The sequence below is a fragment of the Cannabis sativa genome, chromosome X, assembly GCF_029168945.1.
Source record: "Cannabis sativa cultivar Pink pepper isolate KNU-18-1 chromosome X, ASM2916894v1, whole genome shotgun sequence".
In the NCBI taxonomy this organism is placed as follows: Eukaryota; Viridiplantae; Streptophyta; class Magnoliopsida; order Rosales; family Cannabaceae; genus Cannabis; species Cannabis sativa.
This window is the reverse complement of record NC_083610.1, coordinates 758,167-776,105: the sequence shown is the minus strand read 5'-3', so window position 1 is coordinate 776,105 and position 17,939 is coordinate 758,167. Positions and strand designations below refer to the sequence as shown.

The following is a 17,939-nucleotide window of genomic DNA, read 5'->3' as shown; positions in this document are numbered from 1 at the left end:
AGTTGCTAAGTCTGTCCGTGTTGCTATGGAATTTGGTGGCAAGGAGATTAACCAGCTCTTGGCTCTTTCTCTAAGTGAGAATGGAAACAGTCTCAAACGAATGGCATCATCACTAACTCCATTGACTTTAAAAGTCTCACAAAGTTCCATGAAGTTCGAGAGATGCAGATTAGGATCTTCAGAAGGGAGGCCACCAAACTGAACTGAAGACTGCACCATTTGAAGGATGGCAGGTTTAATCTCAAAGTTGTTTGCATCCACTGTCGGTGGCCTGATACATGACTGCACTCCCGTCAGAGTAGGGAGAATGTAATCTCTCAAGCTACGGCCATTAGCTTGATCTTCCACGGCACCACCATTATTGTCGTTATTTGCAGCATTCGCATTCACATTAGCAGCCATGATTTCTGTTGTTTCAGCAGTTGCTGAAACTCCTTCTTGCCTCTTGTTCCTTCGGTTTCTCCTACAAGTTTTCTCAATTTCAGGGTCGATGGGTAGTATAACTGCTTGCCCTTGGCGGCGCATGCACTCAAAATACCTGAAATAGATAAGAACAGTTATTATTTTTTTTTTTTGCAAGAGAAAGGTTAGAAAAGCAGCAAGAGAAAATATACCAAAGTAGAAGTTAGTATAATTTTGTGTAATATTAATCTTTAAACAATTCCCCGGCAACGGCGCCAAAAACTTGTTGCTATAATTTATAAACACTACGCAAGTATACGCAATCAAGTAGTAAACTCACACAGGTGAGGTCGAACCACAGGGAATTGGACTAATTACTACTAAATTATACTATTGATTCTATCTGGTAAAAGAATACTTTTTATGAATTAAATAAGACAATTCAGAAAATTAAAAATAACAAAGGAAGATTAATCAAGATAAGAAAATAGGGAGACGAATCCTGTTGTTAAGTTACCAATGTTAATGTCTAAATTCTATCCTTCTCTTGAAGTGAATGACAGATTATGAATTAACCTAGCTCTTTTCAGATCTTCTAGGTTCTAAATCTCATGCTCTCTAATTAATCTCTTAATTAAACTAACATGAAATCAGCATTAAGCAATAATCTAAATGTCACAAAGGCTATGTAAATACTTTCGTTTCACATCAAAACCTAGACTATCCAATTTTAGCATTCTCAATTCTCACTTTTCAGATTTCGAATTGAGATCATAAAACATGTAAAAGGTGATCAATCTTGCACATGGAAATTAAACACAAATATGAATAGTGTTCACAATCAAGATAGAGGAATGGCAATTATTCATTAACTAGGAAAAACTTAAACAACATTCATCATTCTCCCTAAATAGGAGTTTAGTTCAAAACATCCATAATCAAATCCATAATTAACATTGAAACAGAAAATAGCATAGAAAAATTAAAGAGAAGAGAAAGAACTAGTTGAAGCAATTGATTCGGGTCGCCACAAGCCGCTCTTCTAGCCTCCTCCTTTGTTTCTAGGGTTCCAATTCTGAATAATCCCTAATTTTCACGAACTCTCTCTATTTAAACCAAATCTCATCTTTAAAATTCGTGAAATTACGAAACTGCCCAAAAATCCCGTCACTAGGGTCCCCGTCGCGACTGGCAAAGCCCCCGTCGCGACGGGGTCAAACTTTGAAACTTTGAGATTTTCGCTGCCAGTTCCCGTCGCGACTGGCAAATTCCCCGTCGCGACTGGAACAGGCAGAGACACCAATCTTGGTTTTTCTTCTCGATTCTTTCACCACTTGTCCTCAATTCTTGTACATACTTTTTTTAAACACCCAAGGACCTGAAACAAAAGAATCAAGCGTAAAATAGCCCTAAAACTAGAAACAAAGAGTGAAAACTAACCGAAAATATGACCTGAAACTTAGACTAATTTTAGCCTAACACTAAATATAGTATAAACTAGTCTAACACAATATTTATTTATTCACATAATTAGCAACAGAATTTGACTCAAAATTTTCAAAAAGGTAAGAAATTTATCGAACTTAATGCAAGAATATACTCAGTACCCCCAACTAAAATGAGACAGTGTCCTCAATGTCTAAACATGTATATGATAAGAACATGAGATGAGAACCGAAAAAAACAGAGAATATGCACAGTGATAGATGTTAATTTTCTAAAAAATAAATGACAGAAAATAAACTAAAATACTGAAAAATAAAGAAAGCAATTAAAGATAGGACCAGTAGTGAAAGAATTCACTAACCTTGGTAAATCGAGTCGTGAAAGAGCGTTTCCTCCACTTCAGGTGGTGTTAATTCTAAAAATGGTTTCAACCTTTGACCATTGACTTTAAATACATTACCAGATTTAGAATTTTCAATTTCAACAGCTCCGTAAAACAGTACGAACAGAAAATGGACTAGTCCATTTAGAACGTAACTTACCGGGATCAAAAGGAATGTCCCAATCAGGAGGTCGAAATAACTTTTGTGGTCTAGGGAGTGATTGTGATTCTCTAGGAATTTTCATAGATCGATCTGCTAACTTTTTCGGAACATTGGTGTTTCTATTTGTAGTACACAGATCTTTTAAAAAATTTGAGTAGGTAGGTATTTGTTTAATGACATCTAAGAAAGGGATATTTATATTTACTTGCTTGAATACCTCTAAGATGTCACCATACTGACTACCTCTTTTGATTGGGATCAATCTCTGTGGGAATGGAGCTTTTGGAATGAACGACAAAGTTTGACTCATTTTTTTAACCGAGTCTTTGGAATGTGAGCTTTCAGGCTGACTCTTTTCATTTTCTTTCAATGAGTCTTTGTTCATTTTAGTATCAGGTTGAGGTATGTAATCAAGTTTTTCAATAATTTTTTAGACCTAAGGATAGAAATTGATTTAGCTTCTTCAGTAGGTCTAGATGTACTTACCTCGTACTGACTCTTTGGATTGGGAATGGGTTGATTGGGAAGTTTTCCCTTTTCCCTTTCAGCTACAACAGTAGCAAGCTAACCCATTTGTGTTTCGAGTTTTAACATGGACTGTTGGGTGGTTTGCATGAACTGTTGTAAGGTATCCTCTAAAGATGGTTTTCTTTGTTGTTGAGGATATGGCATATTAGGTAGGGCATGACTTTGATTGGGAGTGTTGTACTGGTTCCCTTGGTTCATTGGAGGCTGGTTCTGTCTCCAAGAAAAATTTGGATGATTTCTCCAATTTGGATTGTAGGATTGAGCAAATGGGCTATCAAACGAATTCCCATAAGTTTGAAGAGCATTCGCATCTTCAGAAAATGCCTCTTGGTATGTAGGCAATGATGGACACGACTGGATAGTATGACTTGTACTATAGCGTAGAGAACAAAATTCATTCCTATGGATAGGAGTATTCGTGGATTGACTAACTGACATAGCTTCAACTCTCTTAGTTAGATTTGCTAATGATATTTTTAAATCTACGTCATCTTTGACATCGTAAATTCCACCTCTCTTAGGTGTGTTGGAAGCTTTCGATCTAGGATCTTGGCAATTCCACTGTTGAGAATTTACAGAAAGATTCTCAAGAGACTCCCAAGCCTCGTCCCCTCTAAATTGCAAAAATTTTCCAGTGTGCATTGATTGTACCATTTGTCGGTTTGAAGGAGATAATCCATCATAAAAATATTTTACCAATCTCCATTTCTCAAAACCATGGTGTGGACATTTTAGCAATAAATCTTTAAATCTTTCCCAACATTCATAAAATTCTTCGTGATCTCTTTGATAAAATTCGGAGATTTCTCTCCTAATATTATCCGTTTTAGACATTGGGAAAAATTTGGACAAAAATTTATTAACTAATTCATCCCAAGTAGAAATGGATTGGGCTGGGAGTGAATTAAACCAGGCTTTAGACTTATCTTTTAATGAGAATGGAAAAAGTCTAAGCCTAACAAATTCATCAGAAAAATTTTAAAATCTAAAAGTATAACAAATTTCTAAAAAATCTTTCACATGCATGTATGGATCATCTCTATCTAACCCATAAAAAGATGGTAAAAATTGAATTATAGAAGGTTTCAACACAAAATGTGTAGCATTTATTTCAGGAAAAATAATGCATGATGGATAATTAACATAAATGGGAGAAAAATGATCAATGAGAGTTTTTTCTTCCACATTTACTTGATTTGGTTCCATGATGTAGAATTTTCAATCTTAATTTCAACCTACAATAATTTTCTTTTAACCAAACAATTTTTTAGAATTTCGTTCCCAGCGAATCATACACCAAGTATCACAAAAATTAAAATAACATGAAAAAATTAGGAGGCGGTGCCTACCATATAATTGCGTAAATAAAGACTGAATTTAAAATATAGCGGAAAATAAATAATATGTATATATTTGACAGAAATATAAATACTAAGATTAATATATGTGCAGAAATAAAGACAGAATTTAAAATATAGCGGGAAATAAATAATATGTATATATTTGACCGAAATATAAATATTAATATTAATTATAATTTATAATATATACTTTATTATATATAATTATAATAATAATATATTTTTCTTAATAGTTAAGTAATGTATATAATAATAAATAACATATAATAATATATTAATATTATATATAATAATAATATATAATAAATTTTATATATATTAGTTTACGTAATTTATATATACTGATAATAATAATAATAATAATAATAATAATAATAATAATAATAATAACTTTATATATATGTTTTACTTCGTTATTAAGAAACGTAATATATAATATATATATATATAATATAATAATTAGTAGAAAAATTATACCAACCTGAATTAAAGTAGTTTTTTTTCTTGCAGTTCCCCGGCAACGGCGCTAAAAACTTGTTGTATACCGAAATGGTACGTTTTACATTTATCAACTCGCAAGCGCACGAATCTTTATTGTAGTATTGAAATTGTGAAGAACGAGGTCGAACTCATGGGAATTGCGTGAAATCGAAGAAAATACTAATTTAATCTAAGCTAATAAAACTCTAACCTAGTCCCGAAAATGGTGAGATTTTTGGTAACAAAATAAAATAAAGTATTTAAACAGTAAAAATGACAGTAAAATGACAGTAACAGATATTTTCAGTAATATTTGGAATATTATTAAGGGTTCAGAATCCACTTAAGTGTATATAAAAATATTTATGTTTATATTGATTCTCATAATTTAACCAGTAATCAAACCAATTATTTTCTAATAAAAAAATAGATTTTCCTTCGCTTTAAAATTATAACTTCTAAGCATTAAATGTGAAACAATTTAATGTAAATACAACAAATCAAAGAATATTATTTTTAATAAAATGTAGAACCAAACATTAATAATTGCTAACTATAAAAAATACGTGATATTAAAGATGAAAGAAAATTATTTTAAGAAGCGAAAATCATTGCATATATTGTACTGAGAATCAAAATAAAAATAAATACTTAATTAAATACACTAGGTTTCATCGTCCACCTTAATAATAAGGGAACTTAGAAACCCATAAGAAAATTAACTAAGAAAAGCGGTAAACTAACTGAGCGTTTTCTCTGGATTTTTCTTTCTGAAACTCTGAAACTGTAACTGAATTTTAAAAACTTAAGCTTCTATTTATAGAAGGGTAAAAGGACTAATGCGCAATTAAACTTATTACAAATTGCATGTGGGTAAAAATGTAAATACGAGAAATTATAACCGGAGTGCCACGTGTCAAGCTCGGATTGGTGGCTTTGGTGTGCAACTTGACACGTGGCGAGAGGAGAGAAAGCCACGTGGAAAGTGGCTGGGCTGCTGAAGGGAGGCGGTCATAGAGGAAGGCCAGCCGCGTGGCTGGCGAGTGCAGCAAACGAAAGGCCCAGGAGGGGCCGTGCGCTCCACACGCGCGTGAGGAAGAAGAGGGGGACAGTCCCCCTGGTGCGCCTGTCGTGGGCCTGCGGAGCGAATCCCAGCTCGCCACGTGGCAAGCATGCTCACTGGAAGGAAAATGGGCTGAATGGGCTGCCTTCTTGGGGTGCTCTTCTTGGACTTCAAAAATACCATTTTTCATTGCTTTGGACCACATTTTTACTATTTTTCTTTTTCTTTTCCTTTCTTTTCACAAATGTCATTTTCTTAATCAAACACAAACAAAATCAAATCCAAATAAAATATTTTCAACACAAAATATATCACAATAATTTAAATGAAAATATTAAGATGTAATTAATTTGTATTTTTTAAAAAATAAAAACAATGCATTTTCTTAATTTCTTTTTATTTATTTCTATCTCTTATTTGTGTCATAAAATGTTATTTTCTTACAAAATTAACTCAACACTATAATATTTTCAAATAGAAATATATTACATTAATTTCATGAAAATATTATATAGAATTAATTTTATTTTGTGTTTTTACACTAATAAATATGCATTTTTGACTACTTAACAGCCGACCTGATCGGTAAGGCACTTGATAGGATACACCACCACAAAATCTTATGGCGCTCCAAAATCTTCGAATTCTAAAGTTTGTTCTAAATGGAGGGCGCCACCGTAATAGGAGGGGCACGAGATAATGCCTGAGCAAGGCAGGTAGATTTCGTAGAAAACTGACCAGTTGAATCTATAGACCAAATCCATTTGTCACTACCTTGCCCCCCGGCCTACCTCCTTTAAAGATATTATTGGTGGTAGCTTTGTCAAACAGGGAATTGAGTTTGGAAACATTCCAATTTCTATCATCCGTAAGTAAATATGCCACTTTATTCCAACCATCAGGCCGACCATTCTTAATTAAAGGGAAACTTACAAAAATATTGGAATTTTGGTTAACTTTTACAAAAATACTGTCACACGAATTTTTTTTAAAAAAATACCGTGTTTTTATAAAACACCAGTAAAACACAAAGCAGTATAACTCAAAACAACAGTAAAACACTAGTAAAACACTAGTAGAACACCAGTGAAACTTAACACAAAGATAATCGCAAAGATGAAACTTATAAAAAAATACAGTAAAAAAGTACAAAATACCGCCTGGCAATATTTTTGTAAAAAAATAGCAAAAATTAGTATACCATGTAAATTTCCCTAATTAAATCTATTGATTTAACAACATTCTTCCACACTGTTCTTTGTTAAAAAAACAACATGCTAAAATTGAAAAGTTAAAAATAAAATTTAAAAAGATATATGGATCCGATGAGAGTTTTGAACTTCACGACCACATAACCACATGGAGAACAAAAATAATTTAAAAGAAGAAGTAAACTTAAAAAGGAAAAAAAATGTGTTAGGAATCTAAACTCTTAACATCTATTATAAATGCAATCTTGCATAACTATTACACTAATATTAAGATTATGTCTATAAATGCTATCTTTTATTACAAATATATATCATAACTAATTAAATTAAATGTATATTTTTATTTTGATTCATTGCTTTTATGATTATGGAGGCTGTAAGGGTGGTTATTAGTTATGCAAAGACATTATTTTTAAAAATTGATCTATTTTTTTTTTTTTAAAAATATTATGATATGAAAAATTAATTAGAATAATTACCTAAAGATCTAAATTCTGTAATTTTTTTACATTTTTAGTTCAAAGGTTTTTTTTTTTTTTTTTTTAATTTTACGGTATTCTATAAAAACATAATAAAGCCACATAAAAGTAACAAATAAACCACATCAAAAAAACATCAAAAGAATATAAAAAATTAATACACAAATAATAAAAAATCAACAACAAAATAGTAAGAGTACAATATAAAAATATATTAAAAGACTGTATCTTTTGTAAATAAAATTTTAAAAAAGTAAAATATTTAAATTTTGTACAATCGTATTTTTTCTTAAATTAGGAATAATTTCAAAAAAGTACAAAAGCAACAAAAAAATTACAAAAATATAGTTCGTATGGAGTATTCAATACTTTTACAGTTTTTTAGATTTTATTTACATAAAATACAGTCTTTTTGTTGTATTCTTGTTATTTTATTATTAATTTTTGTTATTTATATATTATTTTTTATGTTCTTTTGATTTTGATGTTATGTTTTTGTGTCTTTATAGAATATTCTAAAAATGTAAAAAAGAAAAATTTGAGCCTAAAAATATAAAATTTCACAATAGTGTTCTATGTAATTTTCAGTCCAGCTCAAGGGCCCAGCCCAATTAATTTTCAAAAATATCATCTGTCTAATATGATAAGCCCAATATATGGGCCCAACTGAATTAGGGTTTCATCACTGGCAGTGGCAGAAGACTGAAAACCTACTTCTCACACCAGAGAACCTCTCTCTCTTCTCTCTCTCTTCTCCACTCTCCATCGCCAAGGTAATTCATATTTTCACCTCTTAGATTTCTGTGATATCCTTATAGAATTCTCAGTATTGTTGCATGTACTATCGAAACTTTGTTGGTTTGTTCGACTTTTCTCAATATTTAGAATATAATTCATCATTGGCAATGGCATCCTTAGTTCTAAGATTCGTATATATACGAGATTTTGTTCTAATCTGGTTGGTTCGGAGATTTTGTTCTCAATTTTTTTCCATTTCAAACCTTAGAAACATTCATAATTTTATGATTTTGGTTTAATGTGATTACAAAAATTCTGCTTCTCTCATATGAATCACATTTTGTGGTTATTGTGTTTGTGTTATAGAAACAAGTAACTGGAACAATACTTCATTGAATGGTTACCTATTAATAACCTGTTTAGTGAAGTTTTCAACCAAAATTGACAATACTTGATTGAATAGCTACCAACTAATAACCTGTTTAGAGAATTTGTGAACAATTGTTGTTAGTTTCTACTAAGTGCTGGATATGATAATCTGATTTTGTTTCTTTGAGTAGTGAGTATAGTTGTTAAAATAATGTTTCTATCTATGAAATTTCTTTATTGGATTTTTATGGTAATATGCTGTAAGGTTTTTGTGAATGGGTTTTATTTATAATTTTAGTTTGAAATGTTATAATGTTAATGTCCACTCTCAGTTCAATTCTCAGGATTTCGAAAACGTTGTTGATTCTCACTCAGACTCGGCAACAATGTCGATGTCTAAGAGCTCTAAGATGCTCCAGTACATCAACTACCGCATGAGGGTGAGCATCCAGGATGGTCGCCAGCTTGTTGGCAAGTTCATGGCTTTCGACCGCCACATGAACCTTGTCCTCGGTGACTGTGAGGAGTTTCGCAAGCTTCCTCCGGCCAAGGGAAAGAAGACCAACGAGGAACGCGAAGATCGCCGCACCCTAGGTTTGGTTCTCCTCCGTGGGGAAGAGGTCATTTCCATGACTGTAGAAGGCCCACCTCCGCAGGAAGAGTCCCGAGCTAAAGCTGCTAATGCTGCAGCATTGGCTGGGCCTGGAATTGGTCGTGCTGCAGGCCGTGGTGTACCCACTGCACCCCTTGCTCAAGCCCAGCCTGGACTTTCTGGTCCAGTGCGTGGCGTTGGTGGCCCTGCTCCAGGCATGATGCAGCCACAGATATCTCGTCCTCCTGTCCCGAACCTTGCTGCTCCGCCAATGTCGTATCCTGCTCCTGTTATTCGGCCGCCTGGTCAGATGCCTGGCTATCCCGGTCAGGGTCCGCCTCCAATGGCACGTGGCCCTCCCCCAGGTGGGCCGCCACAGTTTGGTGGTAGGCCTGGTGGGCCACCGCAGTTTCCAGGCCCACCACCTCAGTTTGGGCAACGGCCCATGGGACCTCCTCCTCCTGGTCAGATGATGAGAGGACCACCTCCTCCACCCAGGCCCGGAATGCAGGCACCGCCTCCTCGTCCTGGGATGCCGCCTCCTCCTGGTGGTGGCGTTCCTGTGTTTGGACCGCCCCGCCCGGGAATGCCTCCTCCTCCAAACCCTCAAAATCAGCAAAATCAACAGCAACAACAGTGATTCGGTAAGCTTCATTATGGTTGTTAATCTAATACGATTGCCATGGAAATTAAGGTGGCGTTTGTCTTATTTCTTTTGTTTGGTTGCATTTAAATCGAAACACCAATATGTCTACTAATTCTCCCTATTGATTGGATCTTCACGTTTATTTTTATGTTTGGTTGCAGGAGAGATGGTGATTTAAGGGATTTTGGATTTATTAAGTCAACATTTGTAGTGGATTTGGAATAGTGTTAATGTTTGTGCCTTTTGTACTTGAGAATTTTGTTTTAGTAGATATGCTACTATCTTGTAACAGTGTGAATCTCTTTGTTAGTATAGTTAGTAATACATGAAGGATTAGATGTTCTTTTTAAAATATCAGTTTTATATGTATTTATGATTTAAATTTAAAATAGGGTAATTTGCGACATAAATACTTAAGTTTAACTCCCAGTTGCAAATAAATACTTAAGTTTAATTTTTAGCGGCAATAATACTTAAGTTATATTTTTGGAATTTTGTAGGTACCTAGTTGTTAAATATTAAGTAAATTATCACATGGCAATTACTAATTGGTTCAAGTTATAAATTTTTAATTTTTTTTTAAAAAATAATTTATATGTACTAATAAAAAAATGATACGTGATAATAACTTGAAATTTTACGTTCAGGTACCTACAGATTTTTAGAAATATAACTTAGGTATTATTATCGTCAAAAATTAAACTTAAATAAATGGGGGTTAAACTTAAGTATTTAAGCCGCAAGTTACTCATTTAAAATAATTTAAAACATATTATTATTATATTCTCATCGAAAATTTAAAATGGTACCCACTTTAACATGGTGACAAGGTTGTGGAAGAAGAATGTGTCTTTCTGTGGACAACATTTTTGGTTCTCCCTCGAACAACTTTCCATTCCTTTAACCTTAATATAAATAATGTAGTGATAATTACAATTTTTTATTACAATCTTCTCAGTTAATATAAGAGTTATTTGCGGCATAACCTCCTTAAGTGGTTAGATTTTTGCAACTAATCCCAAATTTTAAAATTTTGGTGGTAAAACCTCTAAAACCTAAGTTCTGTTAGCACTTAGCCCTTTCCATCCCTTTTTGGCTGTTAACTGCCATGGTGGAACACGTGACACAATTTTATTGGTCCACGTAAATAAATATTTAAAAAAAATTATTTTTTCTTTAAAAATTAAAAAAAACAATTTTAAAAAATTAAAAATTAAAAAAAAACCCTAACCCCCTAATTCCCTAATTTCTCACGCCCTCCTTCTCCTCCTCCTCCTCCCTCTTCTTCTTCTTCTTTCTCTGCTAAAAAAAACCCTAATCTAAACCTAAAACACATTTTTTTCACCCTCTCTCTCTTACCGGACCCCAACCCCGAAACCCCGACCGCTCCTCTTACTTTCCCCAAAATTCAATATCTCCCCCGATTCAGGCTTCAAGGAATGAGAATTTTTGTTGTTCTTGACACTGTTCCCATCAAATCCATAACCAGAGAAATTCAATTCTTTGGTGAAAAAGCTTTGGGTAGTCTCCAGTCTGTGCTTGTTGTTGTCTCTGAATCGTGCTGGGATTGTCTGTCAAGCTACTAGAGCTAGGGTTTTCGAGCTGGACAGTTGATTTAGAAGTCTGTTGGTGGTTTGTTGAGCTCGGAACCGAAGCCGACGGAGCTGCTCTAGTGGTTACAGAATCTTTAACTTCGACGGTGGTAGAGGAGCGGTCGGGGTTTCGAGGTTGGGGTCCGGTAAGAGAGAGAGGTTAGCGACGCCATTCACTCTATCTCTTAAACTCACTTCCTCTACTCCATTCAAACTCACAGAAACTCCGACACAAAGAAACCCTCTGCTGCCTCCGGCAACGATGCCCTTCCCGGTCACGGAGGTTTTGTTTTCGTCAAGGACTTTTGTCTCCATCACGATGCTGACTCCGCCATTCGGAAAGCCAAGAGCCTCAATGCCATTCAAACCACACTTGAGAACTTCGAGGACCAGCTCGAAATTCTCCATGTGAGTTTTGCTTTTTTTGTTTTGTTTCTTTTGTGTTTTTGTTTCTCTTCTAAGAAAATCGCATGGAATGATGTATAAATGTGTTGTTTTTGTTTGTTTTCTCTTCGGTTGATAAATAAATGGAGCATGGAATAGCTGATTATGGAGAAGAAGAAGAAGAAGATGAAGAAGAATGAATGAATTAGAAAATTAGGGTTTTTTTTTTAATTTTTATTTTTATAAACTTATTTTTTTAATTTTTTAATTTTAAAGAAAAATATATTTTTTTATTTTTTTATTTTTAAAATAATTTATTTTTTTATTTTTTTTAAATATTTATTTACGTGGACCATTAAAATTGTGCCACGTGTACACAGCATTCCACCATGGCAGTTAACAGCCAAAAATGGATGGAAAGGGCTAAGTGCTAACAGAACTTAGGTTTAGGAGGTTTTACCACCAAAATTTAAGAATTGGGGTTAGTTGCAAAAACCTGGCCACTTAAGGAAGTTATGCCGCAAATAACTCTTAATATAAATAATGGAGTGTGAACAATTTTTGCTAATATTTTTTTTATAGTGATATAAATTTTCATAAATTTTAAATTCTAAATAATTTACAGTAACAAAAACAAAGTTCTTGTTATTTCAGTTTGCCGCGTGTTTACAAAATTTTAAAGGATATATTTCATTTTGGACCATGTGTTTTGCAAAAGTTACAGATTGGACAATCTGTTTTGTTAAATGGTAAAATAGACCTTATATTTTCTAAAAGTGTATAAATAGGACTCTGAGTTTAATTTTTGACAACTTTTTTTTGTTAATATAATAACTTGAAGACAATTCCTAACACGAACAGATGTAGGAAATTTTATTAGTTTTGTCATAATACCTCCAGGCTCCAAGTCAGATTATTATTAAGTTTTATTTTTACAAAAAATTAATTCTAAGGTCCTATTTGTACCATTTTAGAAAATACATGGTTCATTTTGTTATTTAACAAAACAAATTATCCAATCTGTAACTTTTGCAAAGCACGAGTTCTAAAATAATATTTACCCACTTTTAAACATATTTTCGGTATTTTAAATTATTTGAAAATTTTCAAAAATTTATTAGAATTATGTTGTAAACATAATAAATACTGCTATAATTTTTTTTTTGAAAAACAATATTCTGATATATATTTTTAAGCACAGAGTTAATTAAAAAGCTATAATAAAAGGTTGACGGTAACAATCTTTCATAAAAAAATATTACTTTATTTAAATTTTGAAATAAATCTTTATTTATATATTTAATATTTGGGGAATTACCGCATATACTATTTTTTTAACTTTTTTTTTCTACAAATTTACGGTTTTAATTTTTAAAGTGGTTGCAACGCTAGTTGCAATAGGAGTTTTTATACGATTTTTTGTTGCAATGTTGCATTAGAAATTTCTACATAAAAATTCGTAAAAATACACAAAAAAAAAAATGTTTTAAAATGTAAAAATAAAAAAAAAAAAGCGCTTATTATTATTATTATTATTATTATTATTTGAAAAAGAACTTCAAGTTCCAAGAAGTGGGATGATAACACTTACAACTTGACCAAGTCTAGCTTCAAAGGCGAGGTCATTAACAAAAGAAACATGTTTGAAAAATTAGAAAGAAAAGAAACTTAATAATTAATATTGTGAGAACAAAATAAATACTTAATTTAAGTCTTCCTTATCAATAAGCATGTTTGAAATATTTGTTCAAAAAAAAAAATAACATGTTTAAATATGAATGTTCTTTGATAAAAAAAAAAAAAAAAGCGTGTTGAAATGTCAAAAATTAAATAAAATAAAATTAAGTATATATTGAAATATAATGAATATGAAAAGTAAAAGACAAAAAAATTAAGAAATATTTGGATCTGAGGAAAGAGTTTTCAACTTCACCAGAATCACCACCACAAGGAGAACAAAAATAGTAGCACCACCACGTATAAACATGGGCGGCCGCCTCACCTGAAATTAAAACCGGTCTTAAACTATTTGAAATCTAAATAATTTCTTGTGTGTTTATACAAATAATTTTCTAGTCAAATAATTTTCACAACACTTCAACTTTGAGCCTCAAACTTAAGTTTAAGTTTGCTTGCTTGCTTTCTCAACTGGCCAAATCCTCTGTTGTTTCGGTCATTTCCTCGACTTTGTTCTCGGGGATGGCTCTAATAATGGAACCGTCACCTGCGACTACACTCTCACTTGCAAGTACATTAGCAGTCTTCAACACATCGATGGCTCCCGAATTAGGGGTACTAGAACCAGAAGAAACATGCTCTTCGGATTGGTGTGGCCTGTTTAAGGCCCGACAATGTGGGCAATAATATGTAATGAATGGGAAATCTTCCTTCCTAGCAAGTCCTGTGCAAAGAAAAAACCCGAGGCCAGTCCACTTAACTGGTTAGTTAAAAAACCAAACTAGTAGTAGGTTAAACGAAAAGTCTCACCGTTGTGCATATGGCAGTTTCCACAAATGAGTGCATACGATTGTGTTGGATCTTCACCGACAAGTAATGCTGCAATTCGAGCAATCCATCCTCCGTCATGAGCAGAGGATCCTTGAGTAGGATTGTAATGACTAACAACCAACGGGCTCTGCTCAGAAGTCTGGGCGGGATCCTCACTCCCTGGAGATTGATGTGTACCTTCTCCGGAGATTGAGTGAGTGTTGGAATGTTTCCTATTCCGAAGTCCACCAGACTGAACAAGTTCTACATCTTTGCTCTTTCCCATTGTAGCTTGAACATTAGGTTCATGTTCATCTCCCAAAAACATTTTCAGACCTGAATCTGCACCCAACTTTGATGCTAAAACAGTTGCCGCAGCTGCTTTTGCTGCTGGGTCAGGGTCATATCTCTGCATTAAGGAGATTACCTTCATTATCACATACAAATAATAGAGCTTCCAGTATATAATACATCATCAAATGACAAATATGTTTGTATAAGAAATGCATATAGACCAACCACTTCAGCTAGCCCCAAGTGGATAGTAAGTTTAACCATTATTTGCAGGCTCCACAACAGTGAACCCAGTTTAGGAACAGAAAGCATTTCATAGACACAATGATAGTAAAATATTATTTGTCACATTTAAACGACACTTATTTTAAATAAGTGAAAAATGTATCGATCTTTCTGAAAATAAAGCAAATGAACTAAATTTTAACACATTTTCAAGATGTTGACTTGGAAATTCAAAAAATTCAGAAACAATTTGTCCCGGGGTTGGCCAAAAGTAACCTTATCTGAAACTCAACTAAATTAATCCGACCGAAATATACAAATAAGTAAACTAATGACTACTGCCTCATGTTTCACCACGATGGAACATCGAACAAAACAACAACTCGGGCAGTACAAATCAAACAATCATTTCACCTGAATTAGTTGTTGAGTGGTGTAATAATTAGTTCTTTCTTTAAGCTCATCAATTTTCGCCTGCCTTTCTGCCCGAAGCTTTTCCAAAGTGTTTTGGTCTTTGCGGTCACCTGAATCATCAAATCATACCACAAAATATCAATTTATTGATATGCTAATACTGTGAATACAGGATGAACAGTTAATATTAACACTATTAGACCCCAGGATTAGTATGGTGTGCTAGAATAAATAAAAGGGTGGGTGACTCATTGCATTGAGAGTTAGTTAGATAGTATATATAGAGGTGAGGCTAAGGGGTGAGTGGGGTATGCAAGAATTGAGTAGTAATACTCTTTGCATCACAGGGGCCTAAGGGATCCAATAGTTTGGAACCTTGTTTCTCTAGTTCAATAGCAATTGCCTATAATTTCTACTGTTTGGCTACTTACTGTTTTATTGGTTTTCTTGAGTTTAGAGTATCGGTTCTTATCACACACACACACAGACAAACAACAACAGCCACAACTGTATAAGAAAGGAAATTTTACATTGAGTTGAATTTCCTTGCTAAAACTTCATGGGACAAAGGGTGGTGTTGGTTGGTTGGTTGGTTGGTTGGTTGGGTGAGGGATTTAGGGTTGCAAAGTACTTGCTTTCTTTCTATTTATGTCAAAATTCTCACCATAACACTATGCAAATTCATTTCTGAAAATAAGACTCAGAATAATAAATCCACTAACCTATGGAACCCGATCAAATTCTTAATGCAGTCAAAATAACAAAATATTCCTAAACCCTCAAACTCAAATAAACATTTAGCTATTATTTGGGCACTTACACATCTTTGTGAAGCTTACAAATGCTGAATAAGTAACAGAAGAGATAGCAGGCAAAAGAAATATAGGCAAAACTCGAAATGCTCTCATTTTCCAATTCATATCCGATGTTCGGGTTGTTACAATAGCGTAACCAATTGCAATAGCCTGAGGATCAAAACATTCCAATTGGTTACTTATTTGTAAGAACAAACTTAAAACAGAAAACATCAGATCATCTACAGAAAACTGAACAAACAATGCAAGTTACAGCGGTTAACTCAATAGAATCAAAAACATGCTAGACTTGCATAATCAGGTGAAATTTATATTTCATATCTTCAACAAATTTAGTAAGCATAATGGCCCTATGATTAGTTTTTTCGGAAAATTTCCAAACAAACGATTTCAACGAAATTTTTCAATTTCATACAATGTTTGGCATAATCAAGATACATAGATTTGGAATGCTACCTCAAAAATGAGAGAAAATATAATAAGGTATCTAATTATAGGCCTCCAAGTTTGGGATCTCCTCTTGATTCTAGCAAGAACAGTGGCTTCTTCTTTAGAAATATACTGAAGTCGCTTCTCAAAATCATCACCATTTATTCTAAAGATTCCATTCCAAATTCTGGAAAAGATACCCTTACGAACCTTCTTCTTCTTCTTCCCAACCTCACTCGCCGTCGCCGTCGTCGTTGTTCCCGATTCTACCTTCTCACCTTCTCCAACGCCTTTATCATCTCCCATCTCTCTCTCTCTCTCTACCAAAATTACACACAAAAATCCCAAAATCGATAATCATTCAAAAAAAAAAAAATACAGATTCAAACATTAACCGTATGAAATGCATAACTACCTTAAGATTTATGAATGAAGTAATAATAACCGATCTGAGAAAAAGAAAAGCAAAGGAATTAGATGATGAACATGGATTGTTCCATCACCTGTCGTATCGGATCTCAAAGAGAGAGAAAGATATAATCAAACCTGTTGGAGCAACCGATGGATTGAGCAGAAATGAAATCAAGTGATTGATTTGGTTATGGTTAGTGAGTATTGATAATCTTCTTCTTCTTCTACCATCACCATTGAATTCTCTGTTGCTCTGGTTATGATGACCAAATCAGAGTTTAAATTACTAACAACATACTTTGTCCAAATATTTGACTTTTTATGTATATATTTTTTTTGATAGAAAACTTTTTATGTGTTTATTGGGTTAAAATTATTTCCCCAAACCTAAGTTATTCCGAATAGGTTAATATTTCGTAAAACTCAATTTTACCTCTTTGATTTTAAACACCGAACCTCTCTCTTCCTCCCTTTTTTCTCTCTCTCTCTCTCTTCGACCTTACTCCAAGGACTCGACCCACAATCCACAATTCATAATCTCGATTCATTCTCTCCACGACCACCGAGACCACAGATCTAATGATTCACAGACCTAATGATCACTGTGGACCCAATAACTTCTCCATCAGTACTATCGTCAAAGGTAAGCAGTAGCGGAACTAGAATTTAAAGTGAGGAAATTAGGGAGCACTCAAGATTTAAAATGAGGGGGTGTAATGAAAAAAAAAATACTCTATTTGAATCCTTAACTAATATCTTATATGTAATTTATCTTAATCATTACACTAAAACTAATATTATGTCTATAAATATTATCTTTTATTACAAATATGTATCGTAACTAACTAAATTACATTTGTTTCTCGATTATTTTTTCAAGAAGTGACGGCCCTGCTTCGCTTCTATGTGGGTCTGCCCCTAAAGGTAAGTATTAATTTTTTTTTTGGTATGATTTAGGGTTAAAATATATAAAATTATTGAAATGTTTATTTAAATTTAGAATTAAAGGACTGTGATTTTCTAGTTTA

The 17,939-nt window shown here is 33.3% G+C and overlaps 2 protein-coding genes and 1 non-coding gene across 7 annotated transcripts; 2 read left to right on the top strand and 1 right to left on the bottom strand.

Annotated features, from left to right (window-relative positions):
• The first annotated feature begins 3,633 nt into the window (after positions 1-3,633).
• On the top strand, positions 3,634-3,740 carry LOC115703391 (small nucleolar RNA R71). Its single transcript, XR_004009158.2, has one exon. It is a non-coding gene; the product is annotated as a small nucleolar RNA R71 (small nucleolar RNA).
• A 4,402-nt stretch (positions 3,741-8,142) lies between these two features.
• LOC115709604 (uncharacterized) lies at positions 8,143-10,212 on the top strand. Of its 2 annotated transcripts, none has more exons than XM_030637742.2 (3): positions 8,143-8,288; positions 8,955-9,858; positions 10,022-10,212. In XM_030637742.2, the coding sequence occupies exons 1-2, from the start codon at positions 8,172-8,174 to the stop codon at positions 9,852-9,854; spliced, it is 1,017 nt and encodes a 338-aa protein (XP_030493602.2). In that variant the 5' UTR covers positions 8,143-8,171; the 3' UTR covers positions 9,855-9,858; positions 10,022-10,212. The 2 variants fall into 2 exon arrangements, with proteins under 2 accessions (XP_030493602.2, XP_030493611.2); XM_030637751.2 differs by having other exon boundaries at positions 8,166-8,288; positions 8,967-9,858.
• A 3,450-nt stretch (positions 10,213-13,662) lies between these two features.
• Positions 13,663-17,324, bottom strand: LOC115709591 (uncharacterized protein At2g24330). Of its 4 annotated transcripts, XM_030637733.2 has the most exons (7): positions 17,047-17,267; positions 16,916-16,949; positions 16,528-16,818; positions 16,077-16,221; positions 15,257-15,366; positions 14,324-14,732; positions 13,663-14,237 (listed from the first exon to the last, which is right to left on the bottom strand). In XM_030637733.2, exons 3-7 carry the CDS (start codon positions 16,804-16,806, stop codon positions 13,981-13,983), a joined length of 1,200 nt encoding a protein of 399 aa, XP_030493593.2. In that variant the 5' UTR covers positions 16,807-16,818; positions 16,916-16,949; positions 17,047-17,267; the 3' UTR covers positions 13,663-13,980. The 4 variants fall into 4 exon arrangements, with proteins under 4 accessions (XP_030493593.2, XP_030493586.2, XP_060961468.1 ...); XM_030637726.2 differs by lacking the exon at positions 16,916-16,949 and having other exon boundaries at positions 16,528-16,820; positions 17,047-17,324; XM_061105485.1 differs by having other exon boundaries at positions 13,663-14,732; positions 16,528-16,820.
• Positions 17,325-17,939: the final 615 nt, after the last annotated feature.